Genomic DNA, 25,833 nt, shown 5'->3' on the forward strand with positions numbered 1-25,833 from the left:
AATTAGCTGTTAAATAGACAAAACAAGTCATCTGAAAAGGCATTTTTTTACTTTTTATGACACTGTTTAGACAAAAGAAATAATGGAGGAAATAATCTGCCAATTAATTGTTAGTACAAAATAACTAAGATGCAGCCATACTATAGTTTTTCCACTGGAGACCGTAAAACGTCCATCCCAGTACTTTTCATGGTCACAATTGCTAAGAATGTAAAAAATGTAATTTAATATGATGGAGCTACCAAGCTGACCTCCTGTCAACCGCCACCAATGTAAAGCCAATTTTAGTTGAGGCGCTTCCCTCATTAACTTAATGAACAGTGCTTCTATATTCCAGTGTACACCAACAACAGACAGCTTCAATGTTCTTCTTTCTACTTCTCTTTACTCCTCATAATGCACAGTGTCATCAGTCTGCCACACAGCTGCACAGCTGCGTATTCATCACACGCTACCACACAAATCAGGTTATCATTCTTGTTCGTCTTATTAATCAGAGAAAGAAGCAGATTACAGACAGGATATTTATACTGTGTTAAATAATTCAGTTTTTGACTCTGGGCTCGCATTTTGTGACATTTAACGGCTCCCACATATCCAGTTCAGAGTGGTACCTCACTAGATTTACAATCTCTGAAGACCTTTTTAAAGCTTGACATTCATGTACAGCCAAGCTACATAAAGGCTGCTGAATGCCTATTAGGCAAGTATCTTCAATGAGACAAAGTGATGCTTCTCACAGCTGCTTTTTTGACTCGCAGCGCTGCCTTCAGTTCAGTCTACACTCCCTGCAAAAATCTGATTAGGACTGACCTGTCAGGTTCAGTCCAAAAAGCACTCTAATTACCTCTGACGCTGACACAGTTACTTCCCTGAAGGGTTCAAAAAAAAAAAAAAAAGAAGAAGAAGAAACTGAGGTCAATTTGGAAAATGGTAAAAAAAAAAAATCACTGGAAATTCTCTCAAGTGTTCATCCAGCATTTTGCCCACAAACCAGGTGATGGTAAGATTGCGTAAGGATTTCAGATGTTGCAGTGACCTGGTTCTTGCTGTCAGCTGCTAATGCACTGCACACAACCCACACATCCATCCGTGCCTCCATCCTCCGCCTGGTGCCTTCTATCAATGGGAAAAGAAGCGATCCTCCCTGGGATTAGATCGTATGAAATACCTCATTCAAAGGATGTCACTATCTCATGGGGATTTAAATGAAGGAGCAATAATGAATGAATCTACAGCAAGTTGTATTATTTGCATTTAATTCAATGCAGATATAATACTCTCTCTCTCTGTGTGTGTGTGCGTGTGTGTGTGTGTGTGTGTGTGTGTGTGTGTGTGTGTGTGTGAGAGAGAGAGTGAGTGAGCATCACCAACCTGCAGGAACAGTAAATGTGTGGAGAGCAGTGCAGTATAAACAGCAACACACACAGTGGGCTGCTGGAGCCCCATTGCATAACAGCTGTGGAGATGGAGGAGTGCCATCTACACCATCAACAGCACTCACTGCCATTTCCGAAGAGGGGGGGGGGTGTACGTTCATTTAGAGACTCAGAGCATCAAGCCATATCGAGTCCCGGTTAATTTACATCGGAGAATGCATTTAGAATAAACAATATTTAACAGAGGAGAAAATATGACGAGCAGTGAGAGTGGATGGAGAGAGAGAGAGAGAGAGAGAGAGAGAGAGGGAGAGAGAGAGAGAGAGCGAGGGAAGCTACCCCACCCGACTACTGAGGCACTACACACGGTTGAGCTAAAGTCAGCTTTTCATATGACTGACATTCATTTGTAATGAAATAGGAAACAGTGAAGGTAAACGCGCATTTTCTGCAGGCATTCATTTATGATAAATAATGTCGACTATAATGCGTTTTCTTCACGTCCATTTTTATGCTTTAACTAACTGAAATGGTGAAAACAGTTCGTGGTAGCTAACTGTCTACTCACCCATCTCAGCAGGATGTTGCTCCGGGTAATAAGCCGGGTTGTTCAGCTCTCCACAGCAGCCGTACACCGAGTCGTAGTAGCCGGAGGCCCCGCTTTCCTCACACAGCTCGTCCCTTTTACGCCGCTTCAAGCAGGAGGAGTTAGCTGGTTGAGGTTAGCCAGCTAGCTAGTCAGTTAGGTTACTTAGCGACAGCAGCCTCCGGGCCGGTCTGGCTGTCCTGCTGTACAGCGGCCTGTACACCGGGGAGACGAGCAGGTTAACACATCTGACTTCCTCTCATAGCCACTCACAAACACAGTCCTGCTGGCTGCCGCTCCCCTGGACGACTGGCTCACTGCTGACATGCCACTATCAAGTCAGCCGGAAGAATAGCTAAGTAGAGCTTCCGGTGACAACCTTCAAAATAAAAGTTAGTTGCTATCATTTCTTGACTACATCCGCTTTTTTTATGATTACAGGCTGTTTGTTTACAGGTAGCTTTACAGGCTGCTCAGGTTGGTACCCTAAAGTCAACAATCAGCTACATACAAGCACAAGAACAGTTGGTATGAAAAAAGAGCACACAGACACACACACACACACACACACACACACACACACACACACACACACACACACACACACACACACACACACACACACACACACACACACACAAAATAAACAGAAATTAAAAAAAAATAACAAAATAAAATAAACACATCCCATCAATTATTTGGCGGCCCCTACCTCTATGTGGCCTTTCCTTTGGCCGCACCTGCCTGTTTATCTTGAGGGGAAGTAGTCATGTAGATATAGCAACATCACAATGTACAATATATCACACTTGCTTAAAAGCAGTGGTATCCAACCTGTGGCTCATGTCCTACCAAAGAGGGCAGCAGATCAATCTGAGAGGTCTGACCTCTCTCATTTTTCTCTGGGTGGTCAATGAACATATATTTAACAGCTATAATTCCAAGCTACTTTTCAGATTTGACATGCTTAACTTAAGCGAGATTTTACATATATGATCGGTTTACAAAATATGATACAATACTGTAAAGCTTCATATCCAAATGTCAAAAAACAGCCATGAAGCAAAATCAGCCACAAGACTTAAAACATCATGCTGAATTCAGTATAAATAATTGTATATAAATAAACGGTATAGCTCAGTATAGTGGCTGTTTTCACACTTTTATTTTCTCATTATATCTTCACTGAAAGATACACAACCACGCATGGAAGATAATGTGTTGAAAATAGTGATTATAATCATTTTTCTTTTGAAAATTTAAGGTAATGCTTAACATAAAATAAACTCCTACCATAACATGGCAAGGGATCCTAAACCACATATAGTATGTGCAATGAAAATACACATCACTTATCAATTATGTGACAATGTGAACAGTGAGTGGGGAATGATAAAGTGATACAACACGGTCATGGAGAATGTCGAGTCAGTCTGATGGATTTTGTCCACAGAGGGGCGCTGTTACACCAAAGGATAGTCTCTTCTGGTTTTCATCATGTCTGCCCAGAAGCCTCTAATGTGTCCAGTTTCAGGAACAAAAACTAGGTCAGGTTGATGTCTGACAGAGTGAAGTATTTAAAGGACAGGTCCACAATATTTCAAGTGTGTCTTAAACCAGCAGTCAGGTGTCCATATGAACAGTGAAAGAGGTTTTCCTTGCTGTAATCATTCCTCCTGTTCATACTGGGGGGAAAAAAGAAATATCTCCTTCAAATGTGCTTTCATGTGATGGAGAACTGTATCCACAGTGTGTCCACACAGTCATTTAAAAGTAGATGTCAGGCTTATATGAGGCTTCAGCAGTCTGAGTTAGTCATATCAGAGTCAGAGTGTCTCTTCTTGATCGAAAGCTCTGATTTGACTGTCTACTTTTGTCTCTTTAGAGCACTTATTTCTGATTCGTGTCACGCCTCATCTCTGGTCTAGAGAGCAGCTCACAGATGGTTTTGCTGGTTTATTCAAAGTGTATTAATTCATGAATTATTAAACACATCACATGTCCAAATCACACCAAATTAAAAACTGTGCTCCCTTGGGTCTGTGGCCATAGACCTGATAAATGTGGAGTCGATTGGATGAACGGTTCTTGAGATATGCTGAGGACATACATACATACAGACATACATACATACATACATACATACATACATACATACATACATACATACATACATACATACATACATACATACATACATACATACATACAGAGATTCCTTCATTTAGTAGAGAGATGCAGGGTTTTCTTTAAAAAACAATGTATAGACTTATCAAAAGTAATCCTTTTAAACCATTACTTATGACCAACTAGAAGTGTGTGTACAGAGACTCTGCCCTGTGACTGCATTCTCTTATTATTTTGCTGCGTTTGGGAAACTTCTGGGCATCAATCTTTGGGTAGTGGGTGTGTAGCCCTCAGCCACTAACAGCGATCAGGGGTGAAGTTGGGACTTGTAGCATAGCAACCAGGTTACATCACTGTCTCTCTATCTCTCTCCTCTGTTATGCTCTCTGTCTCTGTGTTATAGAGAGAGAGACTGTAAATGTCTCTATATTAGAAGCAAGATTTCAAAACTGATGGTAGTAAAAAATATAGAGATCATCTCAGCTTTCCATTCCCTGAAACCATGAGCAAAGCACATTGTTATCTTTCAGGGAGGGCAGAGAGAGTAGCACCAGGTACATCAATGTGCGGGAAATGTAGATAGCGCTTTGCGTAGTAAGAGGGAGTTACACAAACTGTGCTGTAGGGTTAGGCCAATCAGATATCCCTGAATATGAAGGATGATGATGCTATTTGTAGAATCCTATCTTTCTAGGGGGGGTCGTCTGTATCTCTGTTTTGGGTCATGCTAACCTTGTGGTGGATATTTAGTAGAAGTTATTGAAGTCTTAAGGAAATCTACAGAAAATGACAGAAAATCAGCATAGCAAGGGGTTCCACAAAGCTTTCAGTTTTAAATCATATTACTAATAACGATCCAATATGTTGCATGTGTTATGTATTGATTTATATGACTATTTAAGGTTTATTCCCCATCAGTGACGTTTGTGTTGTGCTTCCTTGTGTCGCTATTTTATCTTATTTGTTGTTCTATTTTACCTCATTTATTGTTATTTATAGCATCAGTATGGAAGTGGCAAACTAAACCTTGTTGAACTTTTACCATGACGATAAAAATATTCTAAAAATGTCAAGTTTATCCTTAGGGTAGGCTTTAACCTCCTGCCACCCTGCGTCCTCATATGGGGACATTATATTTCGGGTTCGGGACTCATTGTATCCATAGCAACAAGCTACAACACTGCTAATCAGGAAGTACTCGTTTGTGCAAAGGGAAGCTGTAAATGTAAGCAAATAAACAGTTTTATACACTGGTGAAGTAATTGTGTTATACAGTAAAATAAACCCATTGTCCCCATATGAGGACATTATTTTTTCCAAAAACTACTTCCTGTTCAAAGACAATACTTAAGTTTTGTACTCATCAGGTCCTACTGATCCCAAATATCTAGGAGAGATTAAAAATGGATACCAAACTAAAGCTCAGGTTTTAGGAGGTTACGGGCATGTGGTCATTAAAAACTAAAGTTTTAATTTCCCAGGGTGTATAAATGTGCTCAGCAGCTTTCACATTATGAGATCTCTTGGGTGCAAAGGTAGCATTCTGTCCTGATAGTGTCAGAACAACACAAAGTGAAGAGGTTCATCCTCTCAGGAATATGAACGCACACATGGCTGCATCACTTGTGCACTATGGGAACTATGACTAATACTAGTATACACACAGCAAACTTGAATATGAATAATTGGCTTTTTTAAGGTAACGCAAGGCCATTCATGCATTTGTACACCAGCTTTCAAACACAGAGACAATACCGTGTTTTACATAAGGCCAATAAATGCATTAGAGCAGTGAACAATTGAAAAGGAAAATAAAATCAAAACAGAATAAATTTGATCTATAAATGAAATAAGATCAGAAAAGAAATACTGCAGTAATAAGTTGCTCTAAAATGTAATGAAGGAAATAAAAGTAGGCCTACTAATACCACCAGTTCCTCATTTCTTACAGTAACTGGTTTCGACACAGGTGTTGACATGGTGAATCTTGAGCCAGTTTCATTTACTGATAAAGACCAGAGATACAGTTTCATTCAGGACCATAGCCAGGATTTTCAGAAATACTGAGGTCATAAGTGTAAATTCCCAGCAATAACCCACCCACACCTTTTACACAAACTGGCAAACAATCCCTGTGGAATTTCCTGAGTACTAAGAAAGAAAGTATTTTTTAATTAACAGTGGGTTTTACATCATGGTCTGGTGCCTAATAGGTCATTCTGGTCATTCTCACATACTAAATGTCAAAAAAAAAAATTTGAGTAGATGCTACTTCATGCTTTTCCTTTACCGCATTTCAGAGGGAAATATTGTACTTTCTACTCCACTATATTTATTTGACAGCTTTTGTTACTTTACAGATGCAGATTTGACACAATGGATAATATAACAAGCTTTTAAAATACAACACATTGTTAAAGATGAAACCCAAAAAAGCAGTGTGTAGTCTGGCTCACATTTCAGATGTTTATGAGTTGTTAACAGCTCCACCAAATACTGATTTTTCCCTCTAAACTTCTCACATGGTTCATATTTCAGCAAAAATCAAAGATTAAAGAAAAAGTCCAAAAAACTGAAAACACATTTGTGTATCAGAACTTAGTTTTTTCTTCTTTCCTCTCCCATTAATCATCTCACCACCCCTCACATTTATCTGCTGACCCTTTGGAGGGGCCCCACCCCTAGGTTGGGAACCACTGGACTAAACTAGCTAACTGTATATAAAGTAGTGTAAACTAGCTCCACCTCCAGCAGCTGCAACAGTAACATGCTGCTCTAACACTGATGCTTCACTATTAATAATCTAATGATGTCATAATAATAATATATCAGTCAGAGGACCAAACCACTACTTTTACTGTAATACTGCATACTACATCACTCATAATACTGCAGTACTTTTACTGTAATACTGCATACTACATCACTCATAATACTGCAGTACTTTTACTGTAATACTGCATACTACATCACTCATAATACTGCAGTACTTTTACTGTAATACTGCATACTACATCACTCATAATACTGCAGTACTTTTACTGTGATACTGCATACTACATCACTCATAATACTGCAGTACTTTTACTGTAATACTGCATACTACATCACTCATGATACTGCAGTACTTTTACTGTAATACTGCATACTACATCACTCATGATACTGCAGTACATTTACTGTAATATTGCATACTACATCACTCATGATACTGCAGTACATTTACTGTAATACTGCATACTACATCGCTCATAATACTGCAGTACTTTTACTGTAATACTGCATACTACATCACTCATGATACTGCAGTACTTTTACTGTAATACTGCATACTACATCACTCATGATACTGCAGTACATTTACTTTAATACTGCATACTACATCACTCATAATACTGCACTACTTTTACTGTAATACTGCATACTACATCACTCATAATACTGCAGTACTGTTACCGTAATACTGCATACTACATCGCTCATAATACTGCAGTACTTTTACTGTAATACTGCATACTACATCACTCATTTTTATTTTTACTTAGGTAAAGGATCTGAGTATTTCTTCCACCATTGGTGACATGGAGAGAAAGCTGTCATGGACTCAGCAGATGGCAGCATTGTCACATAACACAATTGTAAAGAAATACCAGTATACTGAGTGAGGCAAAAGTAGTATATCAACTGGAGTCATGAGATAAGAAATAAAACCAGATATGTAGTTTTTTTTTTCTGCAACAGCGGCACTCTGTCTGCATACAACTACAAGATAAACCCAGACCTTGACCTGAACAGCTTTATTCTGTTTAAGTGTTCTAGATTAGGTTAAGACTTGAAGACTCATTGAAAGTCCTGGAATCATCCTTGAATTTAAGTCAGAAACTGGATTCATCTGTATCCCTCTTCTTGCATCACAGGCATGAAAAGGAGAAAATGTCAGACACCTTGAGAGGGGGGGAAGGGTGGTGGTGGTGGAGGGGGAAGGCAACCGTCTCCCTCCCCTCCCTCCCTCCCTCCCTCCCTCCCTCCCTCTCTGCTACACACACACACACACACACTCCCTCCCTCCTTCACACCAACACTGGCCATCAGCAGTGTCTGACGGGCTGCATCCTTTTGCTGTAGCAACGCGGCAACTCTCCATCCTCCTCCTCCTCCTCCTCCTCCTCTTCTCTGCCTTCTTCATCTGCGTCTGACATCCCGGCCGCAGGAGCCCTTTTGTGTCTCTACGGGGGCCATTTGTGTTTCTCCCCTTTTTTTTTTGGAGAGAAGGCAACACCATGGACATGATGGGCAACAAAGAGCGACGAGGCGTGAATTTCAAAGGCTTGCTGAAGAGGAACTGGCTCCTGCTTGCCACGGTTCTATCAGTGCTGCTCGGTATGTGAAAGCCCCCCCCCGATGTCTACTCATGTATGCTGATGGAATGCTTACAGCTTTCTTGATGTCGTCTTTTAATTTCATATCCATCCCTCCTTTATTATCTCTGTTTTACCATTCAGTCTTTTTTTCTGCTACCGTCAGTGTTGAAATAAATTAGCCTATTTTGCATCAGCTGACTAAACAGCAACAGTAATTGTGAGTTTAGTAGTGTTTTACATATTCATATAGAATATATAATATATAATACAGAATGGAGGATGAGGACTCTGTGTGGTGCTGTAGGAGACATACCCCTCTGTCCTCCAGAGGCAAAGAGCAGGTTTCTCCTCCTGTGTCTGGATGTGTCTCAGTCAAACGTGACCAGACTGAAGTGACAGCTGATGTTGGGTCAATGTGTGGAGAGTCATAGAGCACTGAGGCACCACAGCACAGTGTACAGTACGCTATCTGTGGACTTGGAAAGCATTACAATGTCTGAATTCTGCTTATAGGATGTCTTCTCATATTTTTGACCTGTTACTTTGAGCTGCATGTCCTCTGCTAGGTTAGTAAAACCTGCTTGCATTATTAAACACATTCAGATTTAAAGAAATAGCTCAACATTTTTGTAAAATAAGCTTGTTTGCTCTTTTTCTAAGAGTGAGAAAACTGATACTACTGATTTCGAGACTCTAAAGACTGGAAAGGGCTGGAAAAAGGTAGCCTGGTTCTGTCTAAAGGGTTAGGGTAAGGGTAAGGGTAGGGGTAAGGGTAAGGGTAAGGGTAGGGGTAAGGGTAAGGGTAAGGGTAAGGGTAAGGGTAAGGGTAAGGGTAAGGGTAAGGGTTAGGGTAAGGGTAAGGGTTAGGGTTACAATGTTGTATGTCAGGTGTTGAATCTGTACAGAAATATAGCAATTTGTGGTTTTATAGGGAGTTATGTGCTGGAACTCAACAGTTTATTGATTTGTGCTGCAAATCTGGCAATAACTTGAACCTTGAACTTGTACAGGAGGTTGCCAGATCATTACCTGTGAGGACAGGTTTTAGTATAGTCTGTTTACACACTATACTTCAGAAGTGTTTTTCCATCGTTCGTTTCAGCCAGTAACTCCTCTTAAAATCGCAATTTTACAGTTTGGTTTGTGTACAGATGACAAGATTCAATGTGTAAATTACAGAGAGAACACACAGCAAATTTTATGCTTTATGCTTTATGAATCTACCTCATAAATGAACAGAGATGTAAAAAGAGAGACCTGAAGGAAATAACGAAGGGAAATGGAGTTTCTAGTGTGTTCTGAGTTTAGTCAGATGCTGAGCTGGACACTAATACCTGGCACACTCTGGTGTTAGCTAGCTTACAGCCAACATACAGTTGGTTTATTGGTTGTTTAAACACACATTTGTGCGAATGACACAAGACAAAATTTGGCTTTGCTTTCTTTCTGAGCACATCTTTAAAGATCACGGTAGGGGTTTTTCTTCCACTTCGGACACACTCAAAGAAAGTCAAAGCAATTACTGTGGCAATTGTTACTTTCTTTGCCTGTACTGTAGTTGGTGCAGATTAACATTTGGAGAATTTGCCCAATTGGCTCAACCTTGTGGAGAACCTGTAAGCCTTAGAGAGTGTGTTACAAGCAGCTTCAACATGGTGCTCTACATCAGTAAATACCAACATTGCAAAGTGAGTGGTTGCCGTTGGTTGCTGAAAATATTTTTCCCCATTTTGTATTCCCATTTGAAGTTGTAAAAATAGAAACATAATCAAATAAAACATAATCAATAAAACAATCAACTGGATTTATGGTATGGCCATCAGTCAGCATGTTCCTGTTGAAAAGGTGTTTAAAAAAACAGGTTCAAAAGTGAAAGTTTTTCACAAACTATTTGAAGATGATTCATTATTCACATTTAAACCACATTTCACTAGGATTTGCAATTATGGTTTTCAACTGAGAAATTTGGATGTGTTTTTTTATTTTGGCTCCATTAATGATGATATGCTATTTTTTTTTTTTTTTGCGCATGTATAGGATGAAAAATGTCACTAGTGCAAATGCTGATGAAGTATGGTCTAAGCAAAGGAAGGTTCACACACTGGGTCTCAAACCATAGACAACTGCACTGACCACTCATCCAAATCTCTGCCCCACAAGAGGCACAGACCTGCAGCCATTTATACACCTGTGACAAACAAACAGCATAACAGAGCAGAGGAGAGGAGCAGACGGTGATGTAACCTCACCGTGCAACGAGTCCTGACCTGCGTGCTGTTATTTGAATTTTTTTTTTCTTCGTGGACACAAATAACTTAAAATATATGTATGAAATACATTTGTTAAAACCCAGTTTTTGTGCTTTTACAGATACTGTGTGCAGATTCCGCTTTACCCCTACTCTATAGCTCCATATTTGTTACATCTTATATGAAACATTGCGTTGAAATTACGTCTTCGTGTAGACCACATTCCACCTACTATGGCAATATGAGACATACCTTCACACAAATCAATATTATCTCTCTTTTAAGCTACAACTGAAGAAATGATCAACATAATTTAACGTATACATCACAGAATTTTAAGCTGTTTTAAGTTTCATTCCAATCCAAGCAATAGAAATGTCATTCACCTAACATAGTCCATGGGAAAAAAATGAAATAGATCTTCCTGAACCAGGGACAATTGAAATACCTCCTCCCATAGGTCATATTTTAATGGATCACCATTTGCTGTGTCATCCCTCGTCTTTTACAAGCAACTTTAATGGTGGTCTGTTATGTGTGATAACGCACTCAAATGTTTGGAGTGCATTACTAAAATCACTGAGTGGGACACATGTGAGTTTTATAGCTGGAAAATAAACACCAGTGTGCACTGTGTCACATGATTTCCATAGAGAGTAAACCTCACTGACCTGTGAATTAATGTGATGGTGACAGCGGCTAATACAGAGCTAATTCTGCATCCAATTAAGAGATATAATACATTTTAAATGTTAGAAATGTGCAGTGTTGTGTCTTTCTATGTCTGTATTTCATTTTTATGTTGCCAAGACCAACCAGACTAATCTTTTAACTTGATTATGACTGTATTCTTGTTTTTGAAACCAACCAGTCTTCATTATTTGAATGTACCTCTCTTCTAATCTTGCAGGGATCAGTTTGGGCATTGTGGTCAGAGAGTATGCATCTCTCTCTAATCTCCACAAGCAGTATTTTGGGTTTCCCGGAGAGATCCTCATGCGGATGCTTAAGCTGGTCATCCTTCCGCTCATCATATCAAGCATGATAACAGGTAATTTAAATATGACTACTAATCTAATTGCACCCTTATGCTTATAATTTTTTGGATGTACCCTCTGTGATACAGGGGGCGTATTACTATGTGAGGATCAGTCATTAATAACAGTCGGTGTACTTTTAATTAATGAGCTTCAAGCAATTAGCCAGTTTAATTTATCCAATGAACTAAATCAACAAACCACAAGGTGTTCATCAGTTTCCATTAGAAGAGAAAACCAGCCCAGTATCCATATCATGGCCGGATCTACCATATGGGCGCCCTTGAGCAGAAAGGGACCCTGAATGATGGGAGTAAAAATGTCTTGGGGGGGGCTCTACAGAAATATGACACAAGGCTTGACCCATTCTCTTGATGTTGATAATTATGGTCGCTTTCAGAAACCTAGTATGTCCAAAAATAAATATGGAGATACAAGGTTTCCACCCTAAAGAAGCATTATCCAATTAGAATAGAATAAAAGTTGTTTGGGGGGTCGTGAACTTCAATGCCCAGGGGATCCTGGGGATACTAATGCAGCCTTGTACCATATGAAGTATGTTCATATTGGATGATTCTGCATCCTGTTCCAACCTTTATGTAAGGTCAAGAGCATAGAGGTCAGGGTGGTGGATGGACATGGAGGTCTTGTACAGCAGCGTGATCCAATTGGAATAATTGGGGGACGTGAGGTTCAGTGCCCAGGGGCCACTTGGGGTACTTATGCAGCATGTGTTAGTTATTTTTCAAGCAAAGATGGCAAAAATGTGAGAATTTGCTGCTTTTCTTCAAATCTACAAACTTGTAATAATTATAATAACTTTATTTATATAGCACCAGTTTACAAAGTGCTTTGACAGACAAAGCAAAAGCAGTACAATACAAAGCAAGACACACAACACAGAGAGCAGTAACAAGACTGACATTGATAAAGATGAAGGTAGAGGACAATGAAAAACAGATGATGATGATGATGAAAATATGAAATCCAAAATATATAAATAAAATAAAATGACTGGAAAATACTGGAAGATAAATGAATGGCACGTAGCTGCAAACCAATGAAATGCAACCAGTGCGTGTCAGACCGTGCACAACACAGTTTTTAGCTTCTTGCAGCCTGAATGCAATAAAGCTCCAGTTAGATAAACATCTATCTGGTTGTGTTCGGCTCAGTCAAGAGGAAGAAACAGTCACTAAAAAACACAAGACGAGTGCGAGTGTATCTGATACACCAGCTGACTGGTGAAGAATGTCATTAAGGAGGCTGCGTTACATCTTCTCAAGCTAATCCTCCTCACCTCATTCACAGCAGCATATCAAGACTCCCTGCTGGAATGGAAGTAGGCCTAGAAGCGATCCATTCTCATTGATGCAAAATGAAGAAATGACATGGCATATTTCACAGAAGCCTCAAAATGATCTTGCTCATATAATATGACAGAGAGTGAGTAAATTTAAGCAGCACTTTTGACAAGCAAGATAGCATAGCGTTAGATGTTTTTTGAGCTAAAGCTGTATGATCAATGAGTATAAATGACAAATTATGTTTGATAAAGAACTTTTCCATCCAGTCATTTTTATTCCATTATTAGTCCACGATGCCAGTTTCCTCATCAGTACTTGTTGATTAGTAGAATTTGTTTTTCCCACCTGCATTTCCCTTGAGTTTCCCCACCTGTGTACCATCATTTCTTACAGCGTACTAAATGAATCTAAGCAATGCCTGCAGCTGCACAGTCTGTATCAAAAGCTCTCCTGATACCTTTTTTTCTGTCAACACATATAAAAGGAGACATAAATGGATTGTGTCTATCCTGCTCAGGGATGAAGTGGATGGTAAACAACCTGATTACAGATTATTCAGCTTTGACATCAATTCAAGCTGTCTTGGATGTTGGTTTTCAGTAGTCATAGGGCAGAACATAAGGATCCAATTATTCCCTATTAGAAATATACTCTATGGAAGTATCTAAAACTGCTTTGACGAAATAACTTAAACCAAAGGTCAGTTTACTAGCTTTTTTCAGCAATTACTTCCTCTCATGGTCTTCAGCAATAATGAATGGCACATCATAGCTGAATTTATGTGGTGTTAGGTGGTATTCACTTATTTTTTTGGCTTGGTATTCAGCAGATGGAGTTTGCTCACTCCTTTTAATGATGAAGGCTGTGAGATATGGTTGAAAGACCTGAAAAAAACAAGTGAAAATGACTTTCATTTAAGAACTGAGTTTCATGTTCATCTAAAACAACATTTCATTATATATTGAAATGTTTGGATATGCGATTAAATTTTGATAAGCCAAACAATTCTTGATGGAAATGATGAAGAATGATTTTTTTTTGTTTGTCAGCCAGATTAAAAGACTTCATTTCACAGTTGGACTCCCAGACTAGGTCTTTTTCATAATAACTCCAATGGAAAGTGACAGTTGACTGTATAGATAAATATTTTATACATTCATACTCATTGGTATTTCTTTTTAAGATTTTAATTTATTTCTAAAAAATATATTTCTCAGTCACATCATACATGTCTGCTCTGTCAATCACTGGTCCTGAGTTCTCTTTTAAGAAACACAAATCAAAAATGAATGGGGGAAAAATATTTATTTTATACTCTTGGTTTCATAATGGGACCCATTATTTCATCAGAGTACTGTTGGTTATCTCTCAGCATAGAAGCCCAACTTGTTTTTATAAAGCTAATCAAATTGCTTCATTTTAAACCCTATTTATATAAAGCAGTAACATTAGTGTCTTATCAGAGGAATACCATATCAATCATTTTGCTTTAGCTTCTTGATTCATTAATTATAAAAAATACCGAAAGTAAGGCATCTTAATTCCCAGCATAGTCCCAGCACATTATACTGTATTTGTGTAATTTATAGTAAGGTTGTCAAATTATTCATTTTGTAAATTCACGATTAATTGCTGAATTTCAAAAGTTAATCGCAATTAATCACATTTTTTAAAAATCTATTTTTGTTTTATCTATATAATTCTATTATTTTGCATTTCACAACAGTTTTTAATACCATATTAACAATGTAAAGCAATTCTTACCAGTGTATCTTGATTGGGAATCAAATGAATGCGAAGAAAGTTAGTTCATGAACTTGACTTTTAGATTAATTTCAAATCAAAAGAAGTGCAATGAGCCTGAGGTAACACAATGTCAACTTCAGAGATGTGGCCTTAACTTGAAAATAAAATAAAATTTTCCAGGCAAGCATGACTTTTCTTTTTATCTATTTTACCATTTTCTCCAAGCAAACAGGCTTCACCTCTGAGCCCCAGCTGCCCAGTACCCTAAAAAACATGAACCAAAATGATACTAATATTATAATCAAACTATTTCAGCATTTGAACATTTAATTATTAAATCTAACAAGAACAATAAATAGCTCCAACTAAGAGAACTTTGAAGAAAATGACAAATAATAATAATACAAACAAGATTATAATACACTAAACTATATAGTAGAGACTGTTGAATGTTGAAGTGTTTATGTTGTTGTTTTCTCTCATGTTCTTTAAAAATCTTTTCTTCTTTTTTTTCAAAATCCCTCGCTTGCCTCTTGAGGAAGCAGCCTGATTGGTTACAAAACAGTCAATCAGGCTGCTTCCTCCTTTAGCTTTTGTCTATTAGGAATTTTGGCATGAAAAACATTTCAGTCAATTTACAAGCTGCGATTGTATTTTGAGATTTGGATCAAAAATTGTGTTTGTTTGTTTGTCCTCAGGTGTTGCAGCCCTGGACTCTGAGGTATCAGGAAGGATAGGTCTGCGAGCTGTTGTATATTACTTCTCAACAACTATCATTGCGGTTATTCTCGGTGAGTTGATATTTTCCTTCTCTCGAGCCTCTCTTCACTTTACTCAGTCTGGCTCTGTCCAAAACCTCCCAACACCTTTAGATTTCACCAATTAACACATATATTGTTAGTTTCATCAGTTTAATCATTACACAAACAGAAGGGTAAAAACAGTTCAAGCCTCTGTGAGATTGCCAAGATTGGCGCCATTATGCCTGTACAGAGACCTACTGTATGTTACTTTTTTGTCTTTTTTAATGCTTTAGTCGATACAAGCTTCATAAGTATAATTCAAAGAGTCAGTGAATGATATGCAGCTACTCAGTAATATCAATGAAAACTGATTTGTGTATGTTTTAAAGTCCTTAAGCTAGGCGGGAAAACCTTGTCAAGAAATAGTTCTAGCATGTAACTCCACCTAAAACCACAAATTATAGTTTTTACATTACTGTTTCAGTATGAATTTAAAGCACAACAATACTACTTATAGCTAGCATGCTTTAGAAGTGTTTTGAAAGTTTGGATAGACCCAATAAACTAGTCATTTCCTTGCTACACGTCTTTATGCTATGCTAGGCTAAACCACATACTGATTCCAACTCTGTACTGAAACGATTGCTTTAAATTCTATCTTTTGAATGACTTTAAAGTTCAGTCACGTCAATGATGCTGTGTGTAAAAGTGGTGGTTGATGGTGTTACTGAGATGTGGTCATCCTTTGCAGGCATTATTTTAGTGATGACTATCAAACCAGGAGTCTCTCAGACAGCTGATCACATTGACAGAGTTGGGACCACGCCCAACGTCACTACAGTTGACACACTCCTGGACCTCGTCAGGTGACCTAACAGCCATGTGAAAGAAACTGAATATGCTGAATTTGCATATAGAAGGGGGGCATCAGCATTTTAACCAATGTCACTGCTTTTTGCCAACAGCTGAGTGAAGGTTTCCATTTGACAACAAAAAGAATCTGTAGGCTTATGTCTTTCCCTGGCGCTCTAAAATTGAAATATTAGACCCATGGTGATCAATCAAGTGATTTGACACCTACTATTCTGTCTTTAATCTTCTAATAAATTAAATTGTACAACATATTGTTCAACACCATCCAAAGGTAAAGGTGGTTATACTTATTCGGAATGGCCATGATTGAGGGTGGGCCATGGCTTCTTCTTTGCAACATTCCAGTGCTTCTCCCACTCTCTATGCTTTTTGCATGTCTTTGTAGGCTCAATGCAATAAATCATAGAAATGGGGCTATTTTCTGACAACCCATGAAAGCATTCACAGTGTTCTCGGTTGTACACACCAGAAGTGACAGAAGTAGTTGTGTGAAGAATGAAAAGGGAGCTTGAATGAGTCGTCTGAACCTTCCCTTCTTTTCATACACCCACAAACCTGGCCGATCTCTCTGAAAAAGTGTTTCTGATTCTGGTGTTGTCTGTTTCAGAAAGCTTAAAAATTATGTTAATTTGGACATCGGAAAAGGGTTTTCAGGTGCTGTTAGACAAGCACGTTGTTTGAAGCAAATTGAGGCCTTTAATTGCAGAGTTCTTAGGTTCAGATTAGACTTTTGCCATTAATAAGTTTCTTGAATAAAAAGAAGATGCCTTTGTTGAAAATAATGTGTAGGATGTACTGAAAATCAGATATCCCCACATCTCTCTATTGATAAAATCTTCCCTGGTATCCCTGGAGAAAGCAATCTTCCAATAGCTGATTTCAGTGTTTTAGCACTATTGCCTCAAAAGACACAAGCATAGACTCAGTAGGAACAGGAAATAATTAACTTAAAGAGTCTTTTGCAATGCCACATCTGTCACTGAATGATTGTAGTACTCTAGTAATCATTATCTCCTGTGTCCTTCATCCCCCGCCGATCTTGTCTTTTCCCATCAACAGAAACATGTTTCCAGAAAATCTGGTGCAGGCTTGTTTTCAACAGGTAAAAGGCTTTTGTACATCCATCATTCATTTCTGTGCCGCTGTTTAAAGTGTGATTCAGACCTTTAGTACATAATGATAATACAGTATGCAGCCATATGAAGGTATCACAAATGTTCTGTTCTGTGACCTCTAGTACAAGACCAAGCGCAAAGAGTTGGAGCCTCCAAAACCGTCAGCTGAGACCACCACCACAATTCCACCTCTGGCTACTACTATCATGGCAGCAGTAGAAGTAGGTGTGATCAATACTCTATTCTGATAATCTAGAGAGCAGTCAGTACCTTAATGCTATCAATGTCATTGCCTTTCCTGACTCCCAAATTTCTAGGAATGGAAAAAGGTTTACCTCTTACTGCCACATGCTACAGCCAATGTGGAAATTTACACATTGATTTACACTTTCTTCTGTAGACTTGTTCGAGTTCTGATCTCAAAACGACAACAGTGTGTCCTTGTTGAGCCATCTGCTTCACGTGCAGTTTCATGTTTCTGCACCTGGCAACCAGTGTCTGATCTAAATTCACCAGAAGACCCAATAATGAGTTATAAGTAGCTATGGGTCAGTGGGCTGTGATCCCATAGAAAACATTTGCACAGCTCATCAATGGCTCTTTAGAGTCAGCTAATGTGGCTGTGAAAGCAGCTTCCTGGCCTGGTCTTGGCTAACTGAATGAATCCCTTCCTTGTTTCCTCTATCGGCAGAATATCACCAAGGATTATAAAATCGTTGGGACGTATTCTGATGGAATCAACGTATTGGGCCTTATCGTATTCTGTGTTGCTTTTGGACTTGTCATCGGGAAGATGGGTGAAAAGGGACGCATCCTCCTGGAATTTTTCGATGCCCTAAATGAAGCAACCATGAAATTGGTCCAAATAATTATGTGGTATGTATAAAAGATTGATCTACAGGCATGGGCTTTCAAAGGTACACAAAGTTAAAACCTATGTACAGTACAAGGTAAACTGAGGAGCATCCTTTCAGTTTTTAAAACTTGGACAACTATGTAAGTGCAACTTTGTCAGTACTTTTTAAGGATGGATGTATAGGTTCTGCATGTTCCTACAAATCTGAGACCTGAACTTGGCCAGTATACATTCTTTAAGGCCTAGCCCCTTTGAATCTGGCTAGTACTGAACATTTCGAGACTTCAATTGTGCTCTTTACCATTTAAACAGTTGTTAACAAAAAATATACCTCGAGGTGTCTTAGTGTTTTTCTGTGTTTTTCTTAGTACATCTCATGGTCCTCACCAGATAGAGTTATTTGGATGGGGTTGCAAACTTGGTTGTGAGATGTGTTAGAAGACGATTAAGTTTGTATACATAGTAGACCAACACAAGTGGGCATGGTGGCCCACCAACACAAACAGTCAGTTTATGATAGTTAGCCAATAAACTATACCTCTTAGGCCAACATGTGGCATCTCATAACATTTTATTATTATACCTGTTCATCCAAGATACATTTAACCTTTTACAAATATTTGCCAGATGAGCACTACTGGCAAACTAAGAACATATTTCCCAATAGACTTTGACAGTTCAATCATAATCCAATATAGAACAATATAAAGGCCAAATCAAGTTATGGAGGTGCCAGTTTTTTTCCTATTGTGTGTATGTGTGTGTTTGGCACTGGAATCTCAACATTGTTGTCACAACAATATGAATTATAATGGATTTTAAACTCCCCTCTGGTTTAGGTTTACTTTATCCATTTTCAGTGTTGGGGACTTCCCACTGGGACATTTGTAGCTACTTGTAAAACATGACACATATGGCTTTAGGGAACTTGGCACAGTCTGAGAAAGAAAGACAGACCTTACACATTAAATTTAAATTACATTTGAAAATGACTAAACTGACTGGAATTTGAAGCTACATAGAATAAAACAGCCTTGAACTCACCTAGGTTAGGTAGCAGAAATCTTTGGGTCTTTCATAGATACAATAATAAAAAACATTTTTACACTGTCAAAATGTCAAAAGAAATCTAGATTAGTTAAATCGCTTGGTCTATACATTAGTGGAAAATCCACATCACAATTTTCCCAGAACCCGAGTTGGCATATTCACATTTCTTCGTTTGTCCCACTAACCGCTCAAAACTTCAATTTTGGCCTTAAAAAATTACTTGAGGATGAATCAATCATTAGAATGGTTGACAATTATTTTGTAAATTGATTTATGGTTAATAAATCTATAATTTTATCTGTAGTCCAACTACACAGCATTTGCTATAATCACATATTCCATACCCCAAATGACTCAAACCATTTGTGTTTTTTCAGCTACATGCCAATAGGGATCCTGTTCCTAATCGCTGCTAAGATCATTGAAGTGGAAGACTGGGAGATCTTCAGGAAGATGGGTCTTTATATGGTGACAGTGCTGAGTGGGTAAGCTGTCCTGTTACTCTGTATCCGCCTGTTCCAGACACTGGGATTTATGGTTGACATTTGGGCTGATTCTCCCCCCAGTGATACAGTAAAAGCTGAGCTCTGTGTGGGCACTGATAAGGGCCAAGGACATTTAAAACTGCTCAACCTGCAGATGCAGTAATGAAAGCTTCGCTCCTGCCTCTAAATCTAAGCGACATCATTAAGGACTGTACAGTAAATCCCTTCTAGTTAGGTCAGAGGGTTAGTCCAAGGCTCTGAGTGTTCCTGTGATGACATCAGTGTGCATAGTGTTCGCTCTTTGTTGTAATGTTCTGATTGCAGCATAAAATGCAGATAAAAAACTTTACACGAAAATATGTTTCGTGTGAATTTGAAATTTTCACAAGTAGAAAGGGGTAAAACTTTGGGGTGTAGAATCTTTACACATGATAACTTCCAGCTGTCACACCACACTTCATTTCAGGTTTTTTATGTGATAATTTGAGCTTTTTTCTGATAATTACTCTAACCGTGCATAGTACAACCTCACAGATTCTAACAGTGCAGCCTTTAGTTATTCAATGATTTAATATGTTTTTTTAAGGATTTAACAATTGCCTCATCAAACTGTGGTTAAATTGCAGCAGAGTACAATAACTCAATCATTGTTTAAGTACAATATTAAGACACTTTACATGAATATTTCCTTTATGTTTCACCTTATACATCTACTTTTCAGAAGAAATTAGATCATTACAAGAAATTAATAATTTAAATGCTTTATCTGACAGCTGTAGTTTCTAGAAGAAGATAAAACCTCATAAAATGTGATGAATTGTTATGGATTAAACTACCAAACAATAAATGAAGTAGTTAAAATCATCCCTACTCTGATCAACTATAACAATAAAATACTGCTACATTAACCTTACCGCATCAGTTATACAATTATATAATATATATAATAGAATGCTCTGGAAGGGGATATTCTGCATAGGGAGTACTTTTATGAGTACTTTAAGCACATTTTGCAGTTCAAAAGTGAGTGCATGACATTGATTCTGGTTATATCTTGATGTGACAGTGTACAAAACATTTTAGGGAGTTCACGTTTTCATGGGGCAACTGAATAATGATGTAATAATAAACTAAAAGCACTTTTCTTTTGTTGTATGATTATAGAGATATGAAGTGTACCTATTCCTCTAAACGCCTTATATTGAACTAGTAATACAGATAGGGTATATAGTAATTCCTTTCAAGTATATTGTTGTAAAATAAGCTGTTTTGTTCCTCAGTCTAGCCATCCATGCCACCATCTGTCTGCCGCTGATCTTCTTTGTCATTGTGAGGAAGAACCCGTATACATTCACACTGGGAATGGCTCAGGCACTGGTGACAGCACTCATGATCTCCTCCAGGTCAGAATCCTCTTTGTGCTTGCACTCATTCATAAATTACCACTAATTTTACCTCTACTGACTGACTCCTGCATATCAGGTAGAGACCAGAGACAAGGTGTGACATGAGTCAAAGAAAAGTGCTCTAAAGAGAGAAAAGCAGACAGTAAAAGAAGGTGTAGCAGCACGTTTAGCAGATCGGTAGGAGGTACATTGTTTGGCGTGTGTCTGTGAGCTCAGAGCTCAATACACAATGACTTTAGTTATGCACATCAAACAGAGCAAATACACGGGCAGTTCAAAATCAGTTTGACTCTTATGGTTTGAGACCATGGTGATTGTGAGGCGCAACTACAGGCAAAGCACAAATCTGTGGAGGAGACATACTCACTCAAATCCAAACTGAAGGCACAATCTCAGAGCCCAGTATGATCCATCCACTTTATTTCAGGATGCACATTATTTTATTTTTAAATGCAGCCCTTATTTTAGGCCAATTGAAAATAGATTTGTCCATTTATTTCATGTTGTTGGTGTATATACTCATTCACACCTCACATCATCTGTATCAATTATTCTAAGCATCAAAGCAGCGGCCAGTGGCCAAGCAATCAGCCCGTTGCAAACAGACACATTTTTAACGGGCACTGCACTAGTCTATTTAATTTCAGGGCAGCAGGGAAAGACACATTTTTCATATTTATGACTTGAAACCACCACGGACAATAAGGTCACCATAACAAAGCAACCACTGAGTTTAATACGTCTTCCAGCTCCGCCACCCTGCCCGTCACCTTCCGATGCGCTGAGGAGAATAACCGCATCGACAAGCGCATCACCCGCTTCGTCCTCCCAGTGGGTGCCACCATTAACATGGACGGTACAGCACTGTATGAGGCAGTGGCCGCTATCTTCATCGCCCAGCTGAATGACTACGCTCTGGACGTGGGCCAGATTGTTACCATCAGGTACAGTTTAGTCACTCGGGGGCATTTCCAACTGCAGGTTATGATACAATACCCAACTTTATTATTGACCAGCATGGAACCACACCTTGTCCATGAAAATGATAAAAACATAAGACACTAACGACAACATTAAAAAAATGAATGACGTGGTGATCTACAGCATGTATAATAATAAAGTTATCACAGACATCACGGACATTAAGGCACAATAACTGCTGGTTTTGTTCCTCCTAGGTCCCGTTAAACGATGTTTAAGCTGTTTTAGTGCTTTCAAGTAAACAAAACTCAAAAAATGGGATTGAAAGTTCATTCTTGATCTTGGGAACAAATGAGAAGTCCCTAGTATGATTAGAAAATGGAATCTACAATTGCATGACAACTTGTTTGTGAGACTCATTTTCCTGGTGAGGGTTTGGGAAAGATTGTGGTTAGAGCTTAAAGGGGACATTACATGTTTTTTGTAGTTTTCTGTCATTTATATAATGCCATAATGAGAAATTTACATTTTGAGTAAAGAGCAAAAGAAAGATGTGAAATCTGACTACAATTTACGTAGTCTTATTAGGGCCCTAAAGAGACGGGAGCTAAAACAGCCTGTTTCAGACAGAGGCTGAACTGAGGGGCTGCATAAAAGCCTCACTGTAAGGGTTAGGATTATTTTGAACTGTAAATCATGCAAAACTATTCCAGTAGATCGCCAGAATATAAATGTAGATAAAAGTCCAAAATATGTCCCCTTTAAAGAAAGAACATTGATTGGTGGTTTTTGCATTATCTTTATAGGCTTCACTGTTGGGGAACCATGGATATTTGTACTTTTTCTGCCAACTTGCAAGATTATTTTCTATAGATGTAACATTTTCTTTCTGTATGCTTGTTTCTCTTTGCTTTAGTATAACAGCAACAGTTGCTAGTATTGGAGCAGCAGGAGTTCCTAACGCTGGGCTTGTTACCATGGTGATAGTCTTAACAGCTGTAGGATTACCCGCAAATGACGTCACACTGATAGTCGCTGTGGATTGGCTGCTGTAAGTTATTTTCTGTCAATCTTCTATGCAAGTTGTTTTTCTTCTGTGATGAAAAAATGTAAGATTCTAAAGTAAAACAGATGCTGTAGAATTCATTTGGTGGTTTGTTCCAGGGATCGGTTCCGAACTATGATCAACGTGCTAGGTGATGCTTACGGAGCCGGCATTGTCCAGAAACTATCCAAGAGGGAACTGGAGAGGATGGATCTAACGTCGGACGTGGACGTCGCCAACCCATTCGCCCTGGAAGCCAATTTAGATGACGAAGAGTGCGAGAAGAAATCTTACGTCAACGGAGGCTTCACCGTCGACAAGACAGATGCAATCTCCTTTACTGAAACCTCCCAGTTTTAGCTTCTAGTCGGCTCAGTGGAGCAAAGAAAGTGCCATGCTGCTACGGATGTAAAGCAGAACAACCTTCCATCATGTATCTGCGCCATGACAAGTGAGCGCCACAACCAAGCTCAAACATTAGCAATAGCAGCCTCCATTAAGCTTATCCAAGATGATCACCCTTCATGTCGGACATTTACAACCACGACCAGATTAAAGTGCTTCCTTCTTACACTGATATTGTGCCAAGATTACAAAAAGTCTGTTATCTTTTGAATTAAGAGTGTTTTCTTGCAAAGTTGCACTCAAAAGAAGAGCTGTTCGTGTGAGTTGTGCATGAGGACCTTCTTTTTGGATGGTGTGTGTATGTATTCTGCAAAAAAAAAAAAATCAATTCAACACTAGTAAACAAGATAATAATATTTTACAATTCAATCCAACTTTATTTGTGTCTTGATTAGACCACAACTCTTGAAAATGTTTGAATGATCTTTTTTGTGTGGCTGTTGTTGAATGTCGGTGTCCCATAATGCACTGCTTGTATATCTATCTGTATATTTAAACTGTGCCAAACATATAAAGAGGTTTTTCACCGAGTTGCATGAAGCAATATGTTAAAGAAATGCTGATCGCCCGGCTGCAGACAGACTTCTTTTATGGAGACTTCAACAAAGACTAGATATGATTAAAGAAGGCTTATGAAGTCATTGAACACTGTGAAATTTGAGGACATTTTTTCAAGAACAAATCACTAACATTTGTTGATCAATTGCAAAGAATATTAATCATAAATATTGTCTGTGTTTAGGCAGTGTGGGGAAATAATACAGTATATTAGAAACCCCAAATCGTACCTTCTAAAACAAGACCAGTTCAACTGTACAATGGATTTATGTGTCAATAATCCAACATTTAAAGTGTGTCTTTTTAAGTGGTTTTTTTCTCTATACTTTCGCTGTGGTGTAGGGTAGAAATATGTTCAAATGCTCTTAAACCAATGGTAGTCCAGCTACTATAGGACGCACCAAAATCTGGCTTTGGTCAGCTGTTAAAGGAATAGGTTGACATTTCGGGAAATACACTTATTTGTCTTCTAGCTAGCCAAGCTAAAAAAAATATGCCTACAACATTTCTAAAGTCAACAATGATCTAGTTTGATAAATCAGAACACAAACAGAAATGACAAGATTCCACCAAGTATTTCTATCTGGCAACTACACCGGGATGGCAAGCATTCTGGAAAGCACTCTGCCAAGAAATAGTTGCAGAAAAGAAGTGAAACCACAGATAACATGTCTGTATAACAGATGAGATATGACATATTTGGAGTTTGAGAGGTGTTGGTTGGTGTATTTATAAGCTTTGGACAGGCTAGTAGTTTGAGCTCCTTTTCAATGACTAAGCTAAGCTTATCACCTCCTGACTCAGGCTATGTATTTAAGACACAGACATAACTTTTTTGTTTTTCTCATAAAAATGTCAGCTAAAAAGTGAATAGGCATATAATCCAAAATAAAATAGTAATTAACACAAGCTACAGAAACACAGACTTACATAACCTGAACACTTAGCTACAGTTTCATTTCCAAAGTCAAATAGATTTTTGCAGTTGTGTCATTTATAACATCAAAGACTGCGTTACAAGGTAGCATCAGCTACATCAGCACAAAAGGTCATCGGTCAGTAATAACGTACTTAACTTAACAATCTAAATGTGCTAGTTTTCTGATACTGTTGCCAGTGAACCAGTGAACCAGTTTACAGTAAATATACTCTATATATCTATGTTCCATGGTGCAAAAAAGGTTGGGAAGACCCTATAGAGGAAATTTCAACTTGTCATTGAAACCATAGCTAACAAACAAGCTTATGAAAATGTGATAATTGGGAATGGACCCTAGAGGCAGCAATGTCACACCCCACAATACTAGCGTCTTGGACAGATCGAACAACATATCCACTGTTTTGCTGTTCTTAGAGCGTTATCAGTGTCAGCACTTAAACTATGATGCAAGAGAAAAAAAACATTGGATCATGTTGGGAGCATGAATCTTCTCTAGCATTAAACCAATTAGTGGATTGATCAATTATAATTAATCAAAAGTCACTTCTCAAGCGAAACGACAAAACCTTTATAGCAGTTCAAATTTCCAGCATTTCTTTTTTCTTTTATATCAGAGCACTTTAATTAATATAATAAATATATAT

At 38.3% G+C, this 25,833-nt stretch overlaps 2 protein-coding genes across 3 annotated transcripts in view; one reads left to right on the forward strand and one right to left on the reverse strand.

Moving 5' to 3' along the window:
• Positions 1–2,258, reverse strand: part of rap1gds1 (RAP1, GTP-GDP dissociation stimulator 1) — a 28,992-nt gene extending 26,734 nt beyond the window's left edge. Inside the window, exon 1 of the mRNA XM_062444358.1 lies at positions 1,948–2,258. Coding sequence (XP_062300342.1) covers positions 1,948–1,951 — 4 coding nt within the window. The 5' untranslated portion in view covers positions 1,952–2,258. The remainder of the gene's footprint in view (positions 1–1,947) is intronic.
• Positions 2,259–8,372: 6,114 nt separating this feature from the next.
• Positions 8,373–24,085, forward strand: slc1a1 (solute carrier family 1 member 1). 2 transcript variants are annotated; one of them, XM_062444340.1, is made up of 12 exons: positions 8,373–8,472; positions 11,613–11,753; positions 15,491–15,583; positions 16,287–16,401; positions 17,468–17,510; positions 17,646–17,744; positions 18,215–18,399; positions 19,807–19,914; positions 21,195–21,317; positions 22,070–22,264; positions 23,158–23,292; positions 23,406–24,085. In XM_062444340.1, the coding sequence occupies exons 1-12, from the start codon at positions 8,373–8,375 to the stop codon at positions 23,644–23,646; spliced, it is 1,578 nt and encodes a 525-aa protein (XP_062300324.1). In that variant the 3' UTR covers positions 23,647–24,085. The 2 variants fall into 2 exon arrangements, with proteins under 2 accessions (XP_062300324.1, XP_062300325.1); XM_062444341.1 differs by having other exon boundaries at positions 8,382–8,472; positions 17,646–17,738.
• The last annotated feature ends 1,748 nt before the right edge of the window (positions 24,086–25,833 follow it).

Source organism: Scomber scombrus, chromosome 23, assembly GCF_963691925.1.
Source record: "Scomber scombrus chromosome 23, fScoSco1.1, whole genome shotgun sequence".
NCBI lineage: Eukaryota > Metazoa > Chordata > Actinopteri > Scombriformes > Scombridae > Scomber > Scomber scombrus.